This window comes from Ambystoma mexicanum, chromosome 13 (assembly GCF_040938575.1).
Source record: "Ambystoma mexicanum isolate Mex_15411 chromosome 13, UKY_AmexF1_1, whole genome shotgun sequence".
NCBI lineage: Eukaryota > Metazoa > Chordata > Amphibia > Caudata > Ambystomatidae > Ambystoma > Ambystoma mexicanum.
This window is the reverse complement of record NC_090938.1, coordinates 240679385-240692945: the sequence shown is the minus strand read 5'-3', so window position 1 is coordinate 240692945 and position 13561 is coordinate 240679385. Positions and strand designations below refer to the sequence as shown.

The following is a 13561-nucleotide window of genomic DNA, read 5'->3' as shown; positions in this document are numbered from 1 at the left end:
CTTGTTTCTGAAGAATATGTTTATGCCATTATCCCTCTCTCTATTTTCTTTCTTAGACTGCTGACATGGGTCTCACAGAGAACATTGGCGATAGCGGTCTACGCTTTGAGCTTTGGTTCAGGCGCCGGAAAACCAGAGAGGCCTTCACTTTCCAGGCAGGCAGCACTGAGGCAAAGAACCGTTGGACAACAGTCACTGCCCAACTACTGTGGCACCAGGCCACAGACAACAAAGGTGAGGAAGGTTTATACAAACATTGCAGTACACAACACCCAGCCACAGACAACAAAGGTGTGTAGGGTCTGTACGAATAATTAACAACACTACACTAGGCCATGGACAATAAAGGTGCAGAGGTTGTGTACAACTAGCAAACAGCACAACACACGGCCATGCAGAGGCGTTGCTACGGGGTGGGGCTGAGGAGGCTATAGCCCCAGGCCTTTTGTTTGTAGCTCCAGATAGAAGATCAGGGGTTGCAACCAAAAAGTGCTATTTAGCCCTGACTCATGATATTAGTGTAGCCCCGGATCTTTTCCAGACCTGGCAACACCCCTGTGACCATGGACAGCAAAGGTGAGGCCGACTTGTCCAAATAACACTCAATATCAAGCAACTGACAACACAGGTGAGGAGGGGTTGTACACAAACAAACAGACATCAAAGATGGGGGGTGCTTAAGCAAATAATGCACAAGGTAAGGCCACAGAAATCGAGAAACAGAATCCATCTAGGAAACAGCTTAATTGCTCATTTTCATAACTGAAGAAGCTGGATTATACAAACACACATTTTACCATCAATGAGCATTTAGCTGTGGGAGGCACAGAACTGCTGCTGGATGAACTACAAATGTACGCTGGATTTATTTATAGTTTATCCATGAAGAAGCACACAATAGTTCTGTTTGGACATTACATTGCACAGACCACATTTTGGGAACGGCACGTCACCTTTAGAACGTCAACAACATGTGTTAATGCAAAACAGACTGTGTTCTGTCTTATTCTTCCTCTTAAGCAAGGATTGATTAGGCATGCTAAAGAAGGCTTTACCATAACCTATAGCACAAGCTGTAATTCTACCTGTAACAACACCCTACAGCAGAACCAATTAAATAGCCTAGCAGATAATCTGCAATGGAACATTTTGCATAACCTGGAATGTAGCAGAGCCTATTTGGGCCGACTTGCATTAATCGCTCCCTTTCACACCTGGGACACATCTATACCTTACCTTTGGCAATACATTAGCAGTGGGACTGCATTTGTAAAGCCCTCATAGTACAGGAGCATGTGTGCAACACAGGCCTACTCTGTGGCGGTGTAAGTGCAGAACAACTGGGACTGTTTTTGTTTCAGCAGAAACTAGCTATACATGAATAATTCCCATGATGTCACTCTGTGATGTGTGGCATGTAGTAATCATGATGCCATTAAGCTGCCTGCCAACAAAGTGCTTAAAATCTTTAAAACCTCTGAAAAGCATTGTTGGTTTTAATTTCAGCAGTCTCGTTGGCTCATTGAAAGCTATTTTGAGACCTAAATGGTCTTAAGAATATTTACTCTAAAGTCAATGGTGTCTCAAAAATGTCTGTATTCATATAATGGAACCTCATGTGCACTTTTACTACTATCACGAAGAGGCACTTATGGGCATGACAAACATGATCTGCAGACCTTTGGTGCCTTTACCTGCCTCACTGCCCTCATCTCTGTTTTGCCTTTCTTTCTCTCTATCTCTTTTCCTTTTCTGACTCTCACTTTCTCACTCTCTCTTTCTTTCTCTCTCTCTCTCTCTCTCTCTCTCTCTCTCTCTCTCTCTCAGCCTGCTGTCACTGCTCTGGTACTGAGCTTCTATATAGAAGTTTAACCTGCCAGTGGTTCTTGTCCTCTTTCTGCAGAACGGCAGTCTCCAGAGCTAGCATCTGTGGGCCTGGGTAACAAGCCTTTCTTGGACATCAAAGCAAGCTTTGGAGCCCTCAGCGAAAGGACAATCAATGCACTACTGATGGCAAGAGGTAAGAACTGAGCGCTGTGACAGAGGCACCAGGGGAAACAGGGTAACACTGCAAGAGAAGAGTGAAACTAACTGTTAGGGGGTTTAGCAAAAGTCCCCCAAAAGGTTGAATTTGTGAAGACTCACACTTGAGACACATGACTCCAACTCTTAGTACAGGCCTAAACCACACATGTTTTGTTGGTATAAATGGCTGAGCAGCCAGGCTTATCTTAGAGGGAGAAAGGGCTGTAGGCAGTACAAAAAAACCTAGAGTATGCATATAGGCCCAAAGAAACACTGTCACACTAAAAGTTATATAAAATATATAATATATAAAAATAATAGTTTATTTTATACATACACTAAGGTAAAGGTGATTCTTCAAAAAGTTGAGTACTAATAGACACAAAAAGTAATTTGTATAAACCAATGGAACATTGACAGTAACACACTTTTCTACTACTTGGAGAATGGCAGTATGCAGTTCAACCGGTAAGTAAAATACTTTGTAATGTACTTTGTAATAACTGTTCCAGGTAAAATAAATTAAACAAAACCAACATAAGTTAAGTAAACGCTTTGCAATAATTTCACAGAGGCCTCAGTAGGAGTCCATCCCGATCTGGTTATGAGCGTCTAAGAGTCAGATTGGAGGGCAAAACAGATAGAAAGTTCAAAGGTTCCAGAGGAGGTCTTCCGTAACAAGTAAATACACTCTTTGTTGGAAAAAAGAAGGGTAAGGGTCATCAGAGCAGGCTCCCTGTAGGCACACAGACCGTAGACCTGGGATAACCTGTATGGCTAAACTTCGAAACACATGAATCAGCACTCCAGCAATACAGGAGCAGCAAAACAACTCTAGGTAAGATCTACCAAGAGTCTCACACTACCTTAGGAGTGAAGAAGCGGATGCAGAATGATGCCCCCACAATGCAGCTGCAGCAGACCCAGTCATCGGATTCGTGGTCAGGCAAACAAAAGAAGGGACACTGGATGGATCACGCAGCAGCAGTCGAGGGAAGAGGATTCAGTGAAAGGATTCTTCAGGGATCTGTGATTTTGGTGCCCTTTTAAAGACATCAGTGAAGAACAATTACCATCCAGTCGATTTATCTGGCTTTCTCGGACCAGCACACTGGTGAGGGGACTTCAAGGAGTGGAATCTTGCCTCTGGAGGTCTGGAGGAAGACCACTAAAGTTTCAAGAGGTTTCGATCTTCGGAAGATGATGCAATGCACAGTGGCCACATGTCCAAGGGTATTAGCGGCTTGCAGGGTTTAAAGTGATTGCATCGAATGCCAAAGCATCGAATGCCTTAGCATTTAAAAAAAAGCAACAATAAAAAAGCATCACATGTATTTTTTTTTTCAATGGAGGGCCCAACTCCCGTTTTTTTACCCCTTAAAACCCATTACAATTAAAATAAAACCTTTACCTTTGAAAAAAATGCATTTGATGCTTTTTTTCAATGCATTTTTTCGATGCTTTTGGCATTCAATGCTTTGTATTCGATGCAATGACTGGATACCGGCTTGCAGTCTGTGAAGGTCACAGCTCATCGTGGGATGGCTCAAAATGCAGTTTGTCTCAAGGCTGATTGTTCTCACCAGTCTAAAAGAGAGAGTTGTCATCTTCAGAGTTCTCCTGACACTTGGAAGAATGGGTGTGACAGCAGTGATGACACAGAAGGTATCTCTGTCCATCTGGAAGTGGCTGCGGACATCTTCTCCTCTTCTTTCTCATTGATTCTTCTGTTGCAGGAATCAGCTTATCTTCAGCCTCAGGATCCATGCCTTTTATGCCAATCAGCACCCATGCGCCATTCACACTCTGGGTGGTTCTTTCAGGACAGCCAGCCTCCCAGTTGGAACTGGTTCCAGGCAGGCACAACAGAAGACAAAGAACAGCAGTTTCAGAGTCCTCCCCCACTTCCTGTACTCACAGACACACTGGAGCCTTGTCAGGCTTTGCAAAGGGATTCCACTGAAGACAAATGTCAAACTGGGACGTCTCCCATCCAGCACGGCAGAAGAAGGACCAAGAAAGGACACGTCATCTTTAATTTCGGAAAAAAGAACACAGTCACCATTTTAGGTCAATGGTGACCCTTCTGTGCACTACCATGGCTGTGAGTATAGCCTGGAGTAAAAATTGCACAAAAGTAGGTAGAATAAAACCACTGCCACCAGCCATTTAGATTAGTATGTCACTGTAAACAAAAAGTTACAGGAGCAGCCAGAAAGGGGATACAGTGTAACCCCTAAGCACTCCACATAAGGTGGGGTCTGTTGATCTCACAATATAAAAGATAGGAAGGATAAATATCATCCTATAATAGAAAATAAAAAGGTTAGCACAAAGGACTCACAGCAACACTGCACAGAGTGTGCTGTGTGATGCAAAAGACAGATGCCAGAAAACTTGGAGGAGAACATAGCTCCAAGAAGAATGTATAAAAAGAAATACAAAATATCCCAAAGGATATTTATTTATTTATTTATCCATTTGTAATACGCTGAAGCCCGCAGGCATCAGGGCGCAGAATAGAGAAAGAAGCGGGGCAACAACCCAAGAGCATGATCACGGCAGAGTCCAGAGGATATTCGAACAGGACCGTTTTCAACCATTTCCTGAAACTCGGAGGATTTTAATCAGCACGTAACTCTTTTGGGAGTTTATTCCAGGCCTTGGCCGCCTGGACCGGGAACAATCTACCATTCCCTCTAACAAGATTACTACTGGGAAGGCCATACATATACCATTACTCGCCCTAGTGGCTCTCCCAGGTACGTGTAATTTAATACAATATTTTAGATAGCCTGGCGCTTGTCCGTAAAAGTATTTATGAACGATGCTGAAGGCCTTAAAGTGAGTCCTAGTTTCCACTGAGAGCCAATTCAAATTTCTCCTATGGACAGAAATAGGTTTGTGCCTAGGCACGCTTTTCACAATGCGTACAGCGTTGTTTTGCAGCACGTGCAGACGCCCCGAGACTACATTACTAGCACCAATGTGCAGTGCATTGCAATAGTCATTCCTCTGCATAATCAGAGCTCGGACCAGGGTGGTGCAATTAGCTTCGGAGACACAAGGTTTGACTAGTCGCAACAATCAGAGGTGATATTGAGCTTTATTAATAATGTTCTGAATGTGGGCGTCCGCGTTCAGCAAGGCTTCAAAGACAACCCCAAGGGTCTTCACCTTGACGACTGTGGGGATAAAATGTTTGTCGACAGTGAAACCAGCATACAGACCCTCAAGTTTCCTCTGAGCCTGAGAGGAACCAAACAGCAACAGCTTGGTCTCAGTTGCGTTCAAGCACATTCTGTTACTCGCCATCCAGTTCTGGATTGAGTTGTAAATCAGGGAGACCGCTACATGTCTTTATTGTACACACCACTTAGCTCTATGACAAGCTCTGTGTCATCAGCAGAATTAGTAAAACACACTCATAACTGTCCAGTAAATCACATAGTGGTCGACGATATTAAATAGGGACGGTGAGAGGCAGGCGCCCTGTGGCACACCATATTTTAACAGTTCTGGAGGTGAACAAGCATTGTCCAATACAATTCTGGGCATCCTATTTTCTGAAAAGGACTTAATCCAGGTAATAGCTTCACTGGAAAACCCACCTACATTCTTCAGCCTGGTCAAAAGCTTCTCATGGTTCACCAGGTCAAAGGCTGCTGATAGGTCTAATAGTATTAGCAGCCCACCTTACTTTTATCCATGAGTTGAAGCATTTCCAGCTGCAAGTTCACCAATGCACTCTCTGCCATAAAATGCCCTGAAGCCGAATTGCCTAGAATGTCGGGCCTCTGAGCCTTCCAGGTGTTCCTGTAATTGTGCCGTAGTCAATTTATCAATTATCTTCAATATCAAGGGCACGTTGGAAATAGGTCTAAAGTTCGAATAGTCCTTATGATCCAGTCCCATTTTATTTTTTTATCAGGGGAGTCACTGCAACCTATTTCAGGGAGTCAGGGACCTGACTATTCCTAAAGGTTGCCTTAGTGAGGCGGACCAGGAATGGGGTAAAGAGCTAGCTATTCACAAGGATAACTTTGGACGGGAGGGCCTCTCGAGCACATGTGGAAGATCTCTTTCATTTTTAAGTTTGAGTCAAATCTCCTTCAGAGATGGGCTTAAAAGAGAACATGTGTTTCCCCAGTTGACCCAGTACCTCCTTAGTCTGTAAACAAGCCTCCTGGTTTATCTTACCCAAATTATTCATAATGTGACTATGGGCTTTTGCAATCATCTCTGCGATAGCTATACAATCAATGTTGGATGGGGTGGGTGGGTGTGTCATGACTCTAGGCTTTTCTAGATCCCAAAGGATCTCACAACATTTCTTGGATTCATTCTTAGAACTGACAATTTGACTGTCAAAGTAATTTTTTTTGGCAAGCAACATCTCTGAATGATACTGTTTTTCCAGGGATTTCCACATATCCTTGTTACCCTGTGACTGTTTTTCTCCCCAGACCATTTCAGCCCTTCTTTTTTCTTTTTTTTGGTTAATCAAAGCCGTTGTATACCACTTTTGATTATTAATCTTTTCTCTAAGGGTCTTAGTTGTGATAGGCGCCACCTGATCCAATAGACAAGTTATCTCCCTGTCGTATTCTGAAATCAGGAAACGCGAAGAATCCAGGGCAGAGGTGGCGTTCATGAGCCCTATTAGGCAATGATACAAGTCCTCTAGGCAGGTCTTATTATAGTTTCTACTAATAACCTTTCTCAGGATATTTTGTGTGTGTGGTATATAGGTCAGGAGAGTCAGTGGGCGGACCAAATAAAAGTTTGGATGTTCAGAGGACTTAAGACCAGGATTTTGCTAGCAACCCAATCTAACGCATTACCCAATTTGTGCATCACTTCTTTACTGTGGACTTCGAAACAGCTTGTCTTGAAGAGTTGTTCCAGACAAGGGGCTTCCGTTTCCTGAGGGTTGCTATACCATCTGTTGAAGTCTCCTAGCACAAGCATAGAGCTGATAGTGTTTTTCTTAAGGATAACAAAATATCAGAAACGTTGTCAATAAATGATGGCATATCATTCGGGGGGCGGTAAACAAGGATAATGTTCATACAATTATTTGGGGTTGGGGTCATCTTGAGTAGGATAATTTCACAACCTCTGCAAATTATAGGTGCTTGAAAGAAGTTAAAATCCTCATGAACCACAATGACTACTCCCTCTCCCTTACCAAAATCTCTACTTTGCCCAAAGAAGGTGTAACCTGGTGGTGTAGCCAGATGTATATTGGGGCCACTGGAGTCTCGCAGCCATGCTTCAGTGAGGCACATTATGTCATTCCAGTGATCAACTATGTACTTGCCGACATCCATGGCATGCTTAGCTAATGATCTTGTAGTGATATCGTAATGGGATTGGTGTGCGCCACATTCTGTTTTTTCCTCTGCCTTTCCGGTTGTTTATCCAGTACTATGGGTACCTTAGGTACAACAACCGTGTCCATGAGGAGAGGCTCACGGGCAAAAAGACCTAAACAAGCATCAATGCCTTCTTCATCGTTGCCCACGGAAAGGGACAACTCCTGTGTGTCGATCCCTTTATCCAGAATGGTTATTATTGCTTCAGCAGATGGCCGATGTACAATCATACTCAAGAAGTGGATGTAATGATGATGCCGGAACAGGATACACCATTAGAGTCAGATACTTCCCGACTATCGCCTAACTCTGTAATTTCTGGGCCTGTAACAATAATTTCTTCTGTCCAAGCATATAGAGGCTGGCAAAAGCAGAGTCTGACTCACAACTCAGAGCCGACCTTAACAAACACCACAGGGCACCACGCCTTCGCAGGCAGGGGTCAGCGCCGGTATGTCGTGCGTGCGCTTACACACCTGACAACTATTCAAATAGGAGCACTAGGGATTGCAGTTCGCTGCGTGGCAGCCTTCACAGGGTCTGAGCAATCAACAGATATCATGCAGCAATTAGGCAAATAAGGGCTAATCTGTCAACATTAGCATTGATAAAAGAACCAGGTAGCTAAAAAAACAATACAAATTCTAAAACTACTCAAATCTGCTGAGTTAATAAAAATCGAATCTAGATAAAGTGTAACACTATAGGATAGGGTAAAAGAATGTGTGAGTGTGGAAAAAAGGTTCCCACTCACTCTGGGGAACAGACTAAAAATCCAGTAGTCTAGCAAAAAGTGCTGGGGGACGCACATGTAGAGGAGATTTTGCATAAAAACGAACATCTGCCCTAACACTAACTAAAGGTGGGAGGAGATTAGTGAATTATGATGAAGGGGAGATCAGAGAGCTCACCAGGGGGTGCTGAGTGATGTGCAGTGGGATGGAGGCGAGTCGGTATTGACCAGAAGAAGATGCAAGTCTTCACCAAGAGGATCCTTTTGGAAGGATAATGAGTGTGTTAGGCAGACTTAAGAAAAAATGAGATTTTATTTGGGAGGGCAGTAGTGAAAAGAATAATGAAGAGAAAAGAGATATTGTTTAGAGGGTGAACTTCTGATCAGCAGGGTGGGGAACCGTTGAGCACAGTACTGGCCTGACTGCAACAAGAAACGGGCATTACTGAGGAATTGTCTTTAAAATCTTGTGGCATTGATGTCCACAAAGAAATGATAATTAAATATTGTCACTAGAGCCGTTGCAACCAAGTACATATTTGGAAAGATGCCCTGCGCCTGCATAATTGAAATTGTAGGTATAGTTCACACCCTCCAGATTCCGCGTGGGGTATGTCATGCGCATACGTGACTAAGCAGAATCATATGTAGATTAAGGGTGAACAAACCAGCTTAAATTAGATTCAAGCCTTTCTGACAAATAGGGGCTCAAATTGGTTTGAACGATTGAAATCATTTGGATGGGAAGCTCAAAATGGTCTAAAACTTTCAACCGGAATTTGAGCCACTTGTATAGATATGAGTATTCCATGACTCAACTGTATGGTAATACTGAATTCTGGGATAACGATGGCTAAGAAAATGATCCAATATGGCTGAGCGGATCAATTCTGCTGCAGGGAGAGAAACCTCGTGTCCATTCCAGAGCCACCCTTACTCAAAATTCCCATTTAGTTGAAAAACGTCATTGTTTTAGTTGAATCCTTCTAGGTTAAGAAACATATATTATTCTGGATTATTTTTGGTTTTACATTATTTTAGTATAAACACGAAATGAAATTAGGGTCTGATTCATTGAGCCAGTGGTCGGCTAGCAAGCTGCTGCCTCATCCATTGCCTTTTCTGGTAACTTAGTACACTTAATCTGAGAACATTGGTAATAGAAGGCACATCATTATTTTTGCATCTCATTTAAAACTAAATAGCATATTCCTTATTCTTCCTCCTGTTCTGAGTTGTTAAACTGTTTTCTGCACATACATTTTCTTTTTCCATTTAATTTCTTCTGACAATGTTATCATTTTCAGTTATTTTTGTATTTTCCCCAAAAAAGATTTGTTTGTACAGCCATTGTTTTGTGATTGATAATGTCCAGTTATAGAGTAAAGATTTGCATTTTATTTCATTTGTTTATTACATTCTCTCGTTCTTCTGGAAGCAGCCATTGTTTTGCAATTATCTATACAAACATTAAATTCTTATTTCAGTCATCATTTTAATAAATTCTTTAGCAGACAGCTGATTTCCTTGTCCCGTTTATTTTTGATTATTTCAAGCACCGTCTAGTGGGCTTTGAAAACAAAATAATTGCAAAAAAAATGGATGCCCTCATTCCGAGGTTGGTGCTAGTCATGGCGCTGTTAGCGCCATGACTAGCACCAGTACCGGTACCGCCACCGACTTGGTGGTATGGGGACTTACCGGTCTATTCCGACCATTGCGCGACCGGTAAGTCCCCATTTGAAAAGCCATTCCCCATTCCCATTTTAGCCCCCATAGGGCTCAATGGGAAGGGGGAAGGCGTCAATAACGGTACCGCAAATTGCGGTACCATTATTGACCCCGGTATCCCTTTGCGGGTCCCGTCCATAACGCGTGGTAAAACCAGGCGTTAAGGGAGGGACCCGCAAAGGGACCTCGGAATAGGGCGCAAAGTGATTACCGGCATCAGTGTCATTACCGGTGCCCGGTATCCCTTTACGCCCAGGTCGTAATGACCCCAGATTCCAAAAGATGTGCACTGGCTAGCAAGATGTAGAAGAATGGAACGAGACGAGCCATTTCTGCATGGAAGAAACATTTATGATTTTTGAGAGTGCAGCTTTTCTTGAAGGGGTTGCCATTTGAGTTTTTCAGAGAGGTGCTTTTCTGCGACGGATAGTCTTTGCAAAGTATTCAGGGAGCGGTTCTGTGCGAGAGATCCAGAACAAATTGTGTGAGCGAGAGCCGAGCCAAAATTATTTAGCGCAGACAGCTGCATAAAAAAAAATACATTAAAAAAAATACATAGAATGTATAATGCCTGGACCAATGAAATCATAATTTCTTGGGGTGCGGAAGGGCAAAAACATGTTGCAGATTACAGAAAGGTGTCTACAAAAATTGCTAAAGAGCCACCCAAAAAGTGGGATTGCTTTACAAACCCCTGTGAAAATGTGTGGACAAAGCGACTCCTTTGAAAGTGTAGAAGGTGGCCAGGACATTTCTGCAACAATTGAGGCATCTATAAACAAACGTTCTATGCCTAATAGTCTTCAAGACAATGGTTTGTGTAATATTCACACATAAATGTCTATGCGTGCCTTATCAATTGGTAGCAGATTGGCAAATGTAATCTGGATAAAGGCAGTACCCCATGCGTGGCTCTTCTGACAGCCCTGTTAATTTAGCCCTGTATACAACATTCACACCTGTGTTTGCTTATGTGTGAGCGAATGTGAAACACAACAAAACGCAGGGAGCTTTTCTTATCTGGCATGATTGTTGACAGGCAGGCAAGTTGTCCTGCATGGGCAACATGTTAGGCTTATATGAGCATTGCCTACCTGGCTTAGCCCAATTGCTTTATTAGATCAGAATGAGCCCACATAAGACTAGTATGAAAAGGTGTCTGAGGCTTTGAGTGGAAATGCATACCCCAGCTCAGCACCCGTGAACAGACCTGCAATGTTTGAGCGCGACAGTGCCTAGTGATTGGGTGGCAGCCCAATGCTTGAATGGACACATCCCTAGTATTGGAAACTAACTTTCCCCCACAGCTCAAAATCTCCCATGAAGCAAGGGGGCTGCAGCCTATCTTTGTTCCATACTGTGGCAAGTCCCTGAAGGACAAAGAGGAAGCCTCGGCTGAAGAAAGACTCTGATGAAGCGCTGCTGGAGTTATGAGGTGGCCTGTGGGTGCCAGAGCCTCTGGACCAAACAAATACCTTGCATCAGTACTTTGTTCCATTGACTAGATCAAAGGTGGCCAAACGGTCGATCGCGGGCGACTAGTAGCTCGCCTGAACCTCTTCAGTCGCCCGCTCTGGAAATACTGAAAAAGAAACACTTTTTTAAGTTAAATTATTTAATGCCGTGTTTTTGCGGTTATTTTCCTTGATCAGGGGTCTCCAACCTTTATGTTAGCTAGAGATACTTGTAGTGGAGGCCAACAGTGGAGAGCTACTAGCGGGCAATATCAGGGTGGGGATATTTATAAAACCTCTGAATTTTTACCAATATTTTTTTGGCCCAATTATTTCCTCTCTATACACAGATGGAATAACATATGCCTTCACAATTATATTAAGAACTTCAAAAACCTCTTTGTTGCATTATTATTAATTAGTAGCTGTCTGAAAAAGACAGATATTTGTTGGACTACCACACAAATATCCTGTAATTTTTGTGCCCTTCCTTTGCATTTTATGCAGGCTTTCTACATGCTAGGCACACCATTGTTTTCCAAATGTGCATTTCACTCTTCCAAAAAAAAACAAAAGTAATTTCCAAATTGAAAAATGCTGCTTGCGTTCACTAGTTTTCGTTGAAATGTTGTTTTTTGTCAGACACCACACATACTCTGTTATTTGTGTGCCCCTCTGTGTTTTAGCACAGGTTATATTTATAAAGATGTTCTATGCTTGTCAAACTGGTTAATCACAAATAAATGCTTCTGTTAGCTGACAGCAGTTTTTAGTAAATTAAACTGTGGGTTCATGGGTGCCAACTTTGGATTTTCACTACAGGAGCAGAAATATCCCCACCTCCATCCTGAATATAAGCAAGCATCCAGCCCAACCCATTACGGGGCATCTCCTCAGCATAGGACTGCAATGGAAATTGCACACTCACCAAGACTGCTTACTCTACCGACGGCAGCAATTTCACATCCAAACTCTAGGGCCTTACTAAGAGCTTGGCCGTGCATTAAAAAAGATGCCGTAGCAGGATTACTGCTACTTTTACAGCAACACCAAATTTGAAGTTTAAATTGAAACTCAGGAATTCCACCTGTTTTGTGTGGTGGAAATTTCCTCCATGCAAAACCATGAAGCATGAAGGAATTACCACGAGTAGTAGTAAGCAATCCCAAAGGAGTCCTATCAGACTCCAAAATGGGGAATAACCAATAGGTTTGCATAACTCTAAATCATGCAGCCCCTTCCTGTTCCCTTAGGAGGTAACCGTAGAACAGTTTAATACCGCCAAACTCTTAATAAGGCCCCAGGTCATTGAACTAGGTTAGCTCCTGAGGTCATAGAAATGAACTTTGTATATTTACTGATTTAATGCATGAGCTTTCTGGAAGAGGCCAGAAAGACAAATGACAAAGACAACTCACCTAAATATAAGAAAATCAAAATACGTTGTTAAAAAAAGGATATGTTACACTTGACAGAGAGTAAGTAGTTTAACATTCAGCTCTGATAATGGTTCCAGCTAAAATATATGGGGAACTCAAAGTAGAACTGTTGCACCTACTATTTTGACAGCTCCTAGTTGGTGTCTCGGTATGCACAAATGTCTTTATGTTAAGCTGCCATTACTCCCCTATAAAGAGGGAGTTATAGACTTTGTAAGCAGAAAGAACATTTGGACAGAAATACATAACCAGAAAGTGCTGTCAAGAGCACACTTTTACTAACGTATAACCTATTCCTATTCATTTAAATCAAACTATGGAATCGTCATTGTTTCTAGTAATCCACATTTTCTATCAGAAACATATGCAAAGAGCTTCTCTTATACTGTGTAGATTGAAATAAAGTATTTAGGAACTACTGTTTTCAACCTTATGTTATCCTTGCAAGGGAAATTCCATATCAATGGCAGGGATAAGCAGTGCAGATAGATTGTGCCGTGTGCCCAGTCAGGACTGCTTCTAAGGCACAGCACTACGAGGATGCAGACTGGGGTACCACCAGCAGGGAAACACCAAATTGCCCCTATGAATAGCATTGTGTCCTGTAGGGAGATTGTCAGCAGGTTCTATCATGGCAGCATGTGTGTGTAATGTTGTATATAAGTACTAATATAGGGTATTGTGGGTAAAACTGAAGGAGCTAGGTTACAGATTGTAGGCCTTAATAACAATACTAACATTGTAGCAAGCTAACATTGCAGCACATGCGGTGGGTAATGTAATACATGGATACTAGCATTT

At 42.5% G+C, this 13561-nt stretch overlaps 1 protein-coding gene across 2 annotated transcripts in view; it reads left to right on the top strand.

Annotated features, from left to right (window-relative positions):
- The window catches only part of ARHGEF40 (Rho guanine nucleotide exchange factor 40), a 507114-nt gene that overhangs the window by 415392 nt on the left and 78161 nt on the right, over nt 1–13561 (top strand). For both annotated transcript variants that reach the window (XM_069633711.1, XM_069633710.1), the window contains exons 19-20: nt 57–234; nt 1904–2020. In XM_069633711.1, coding sequence (XP_069489812.1) covers nt 57–234; nt 1904–2020 — 295 coding nt within the window. The remainder of the gene's footprint in view (nt 1–56; nt 235–1903; nt 2021–13561) is intronic.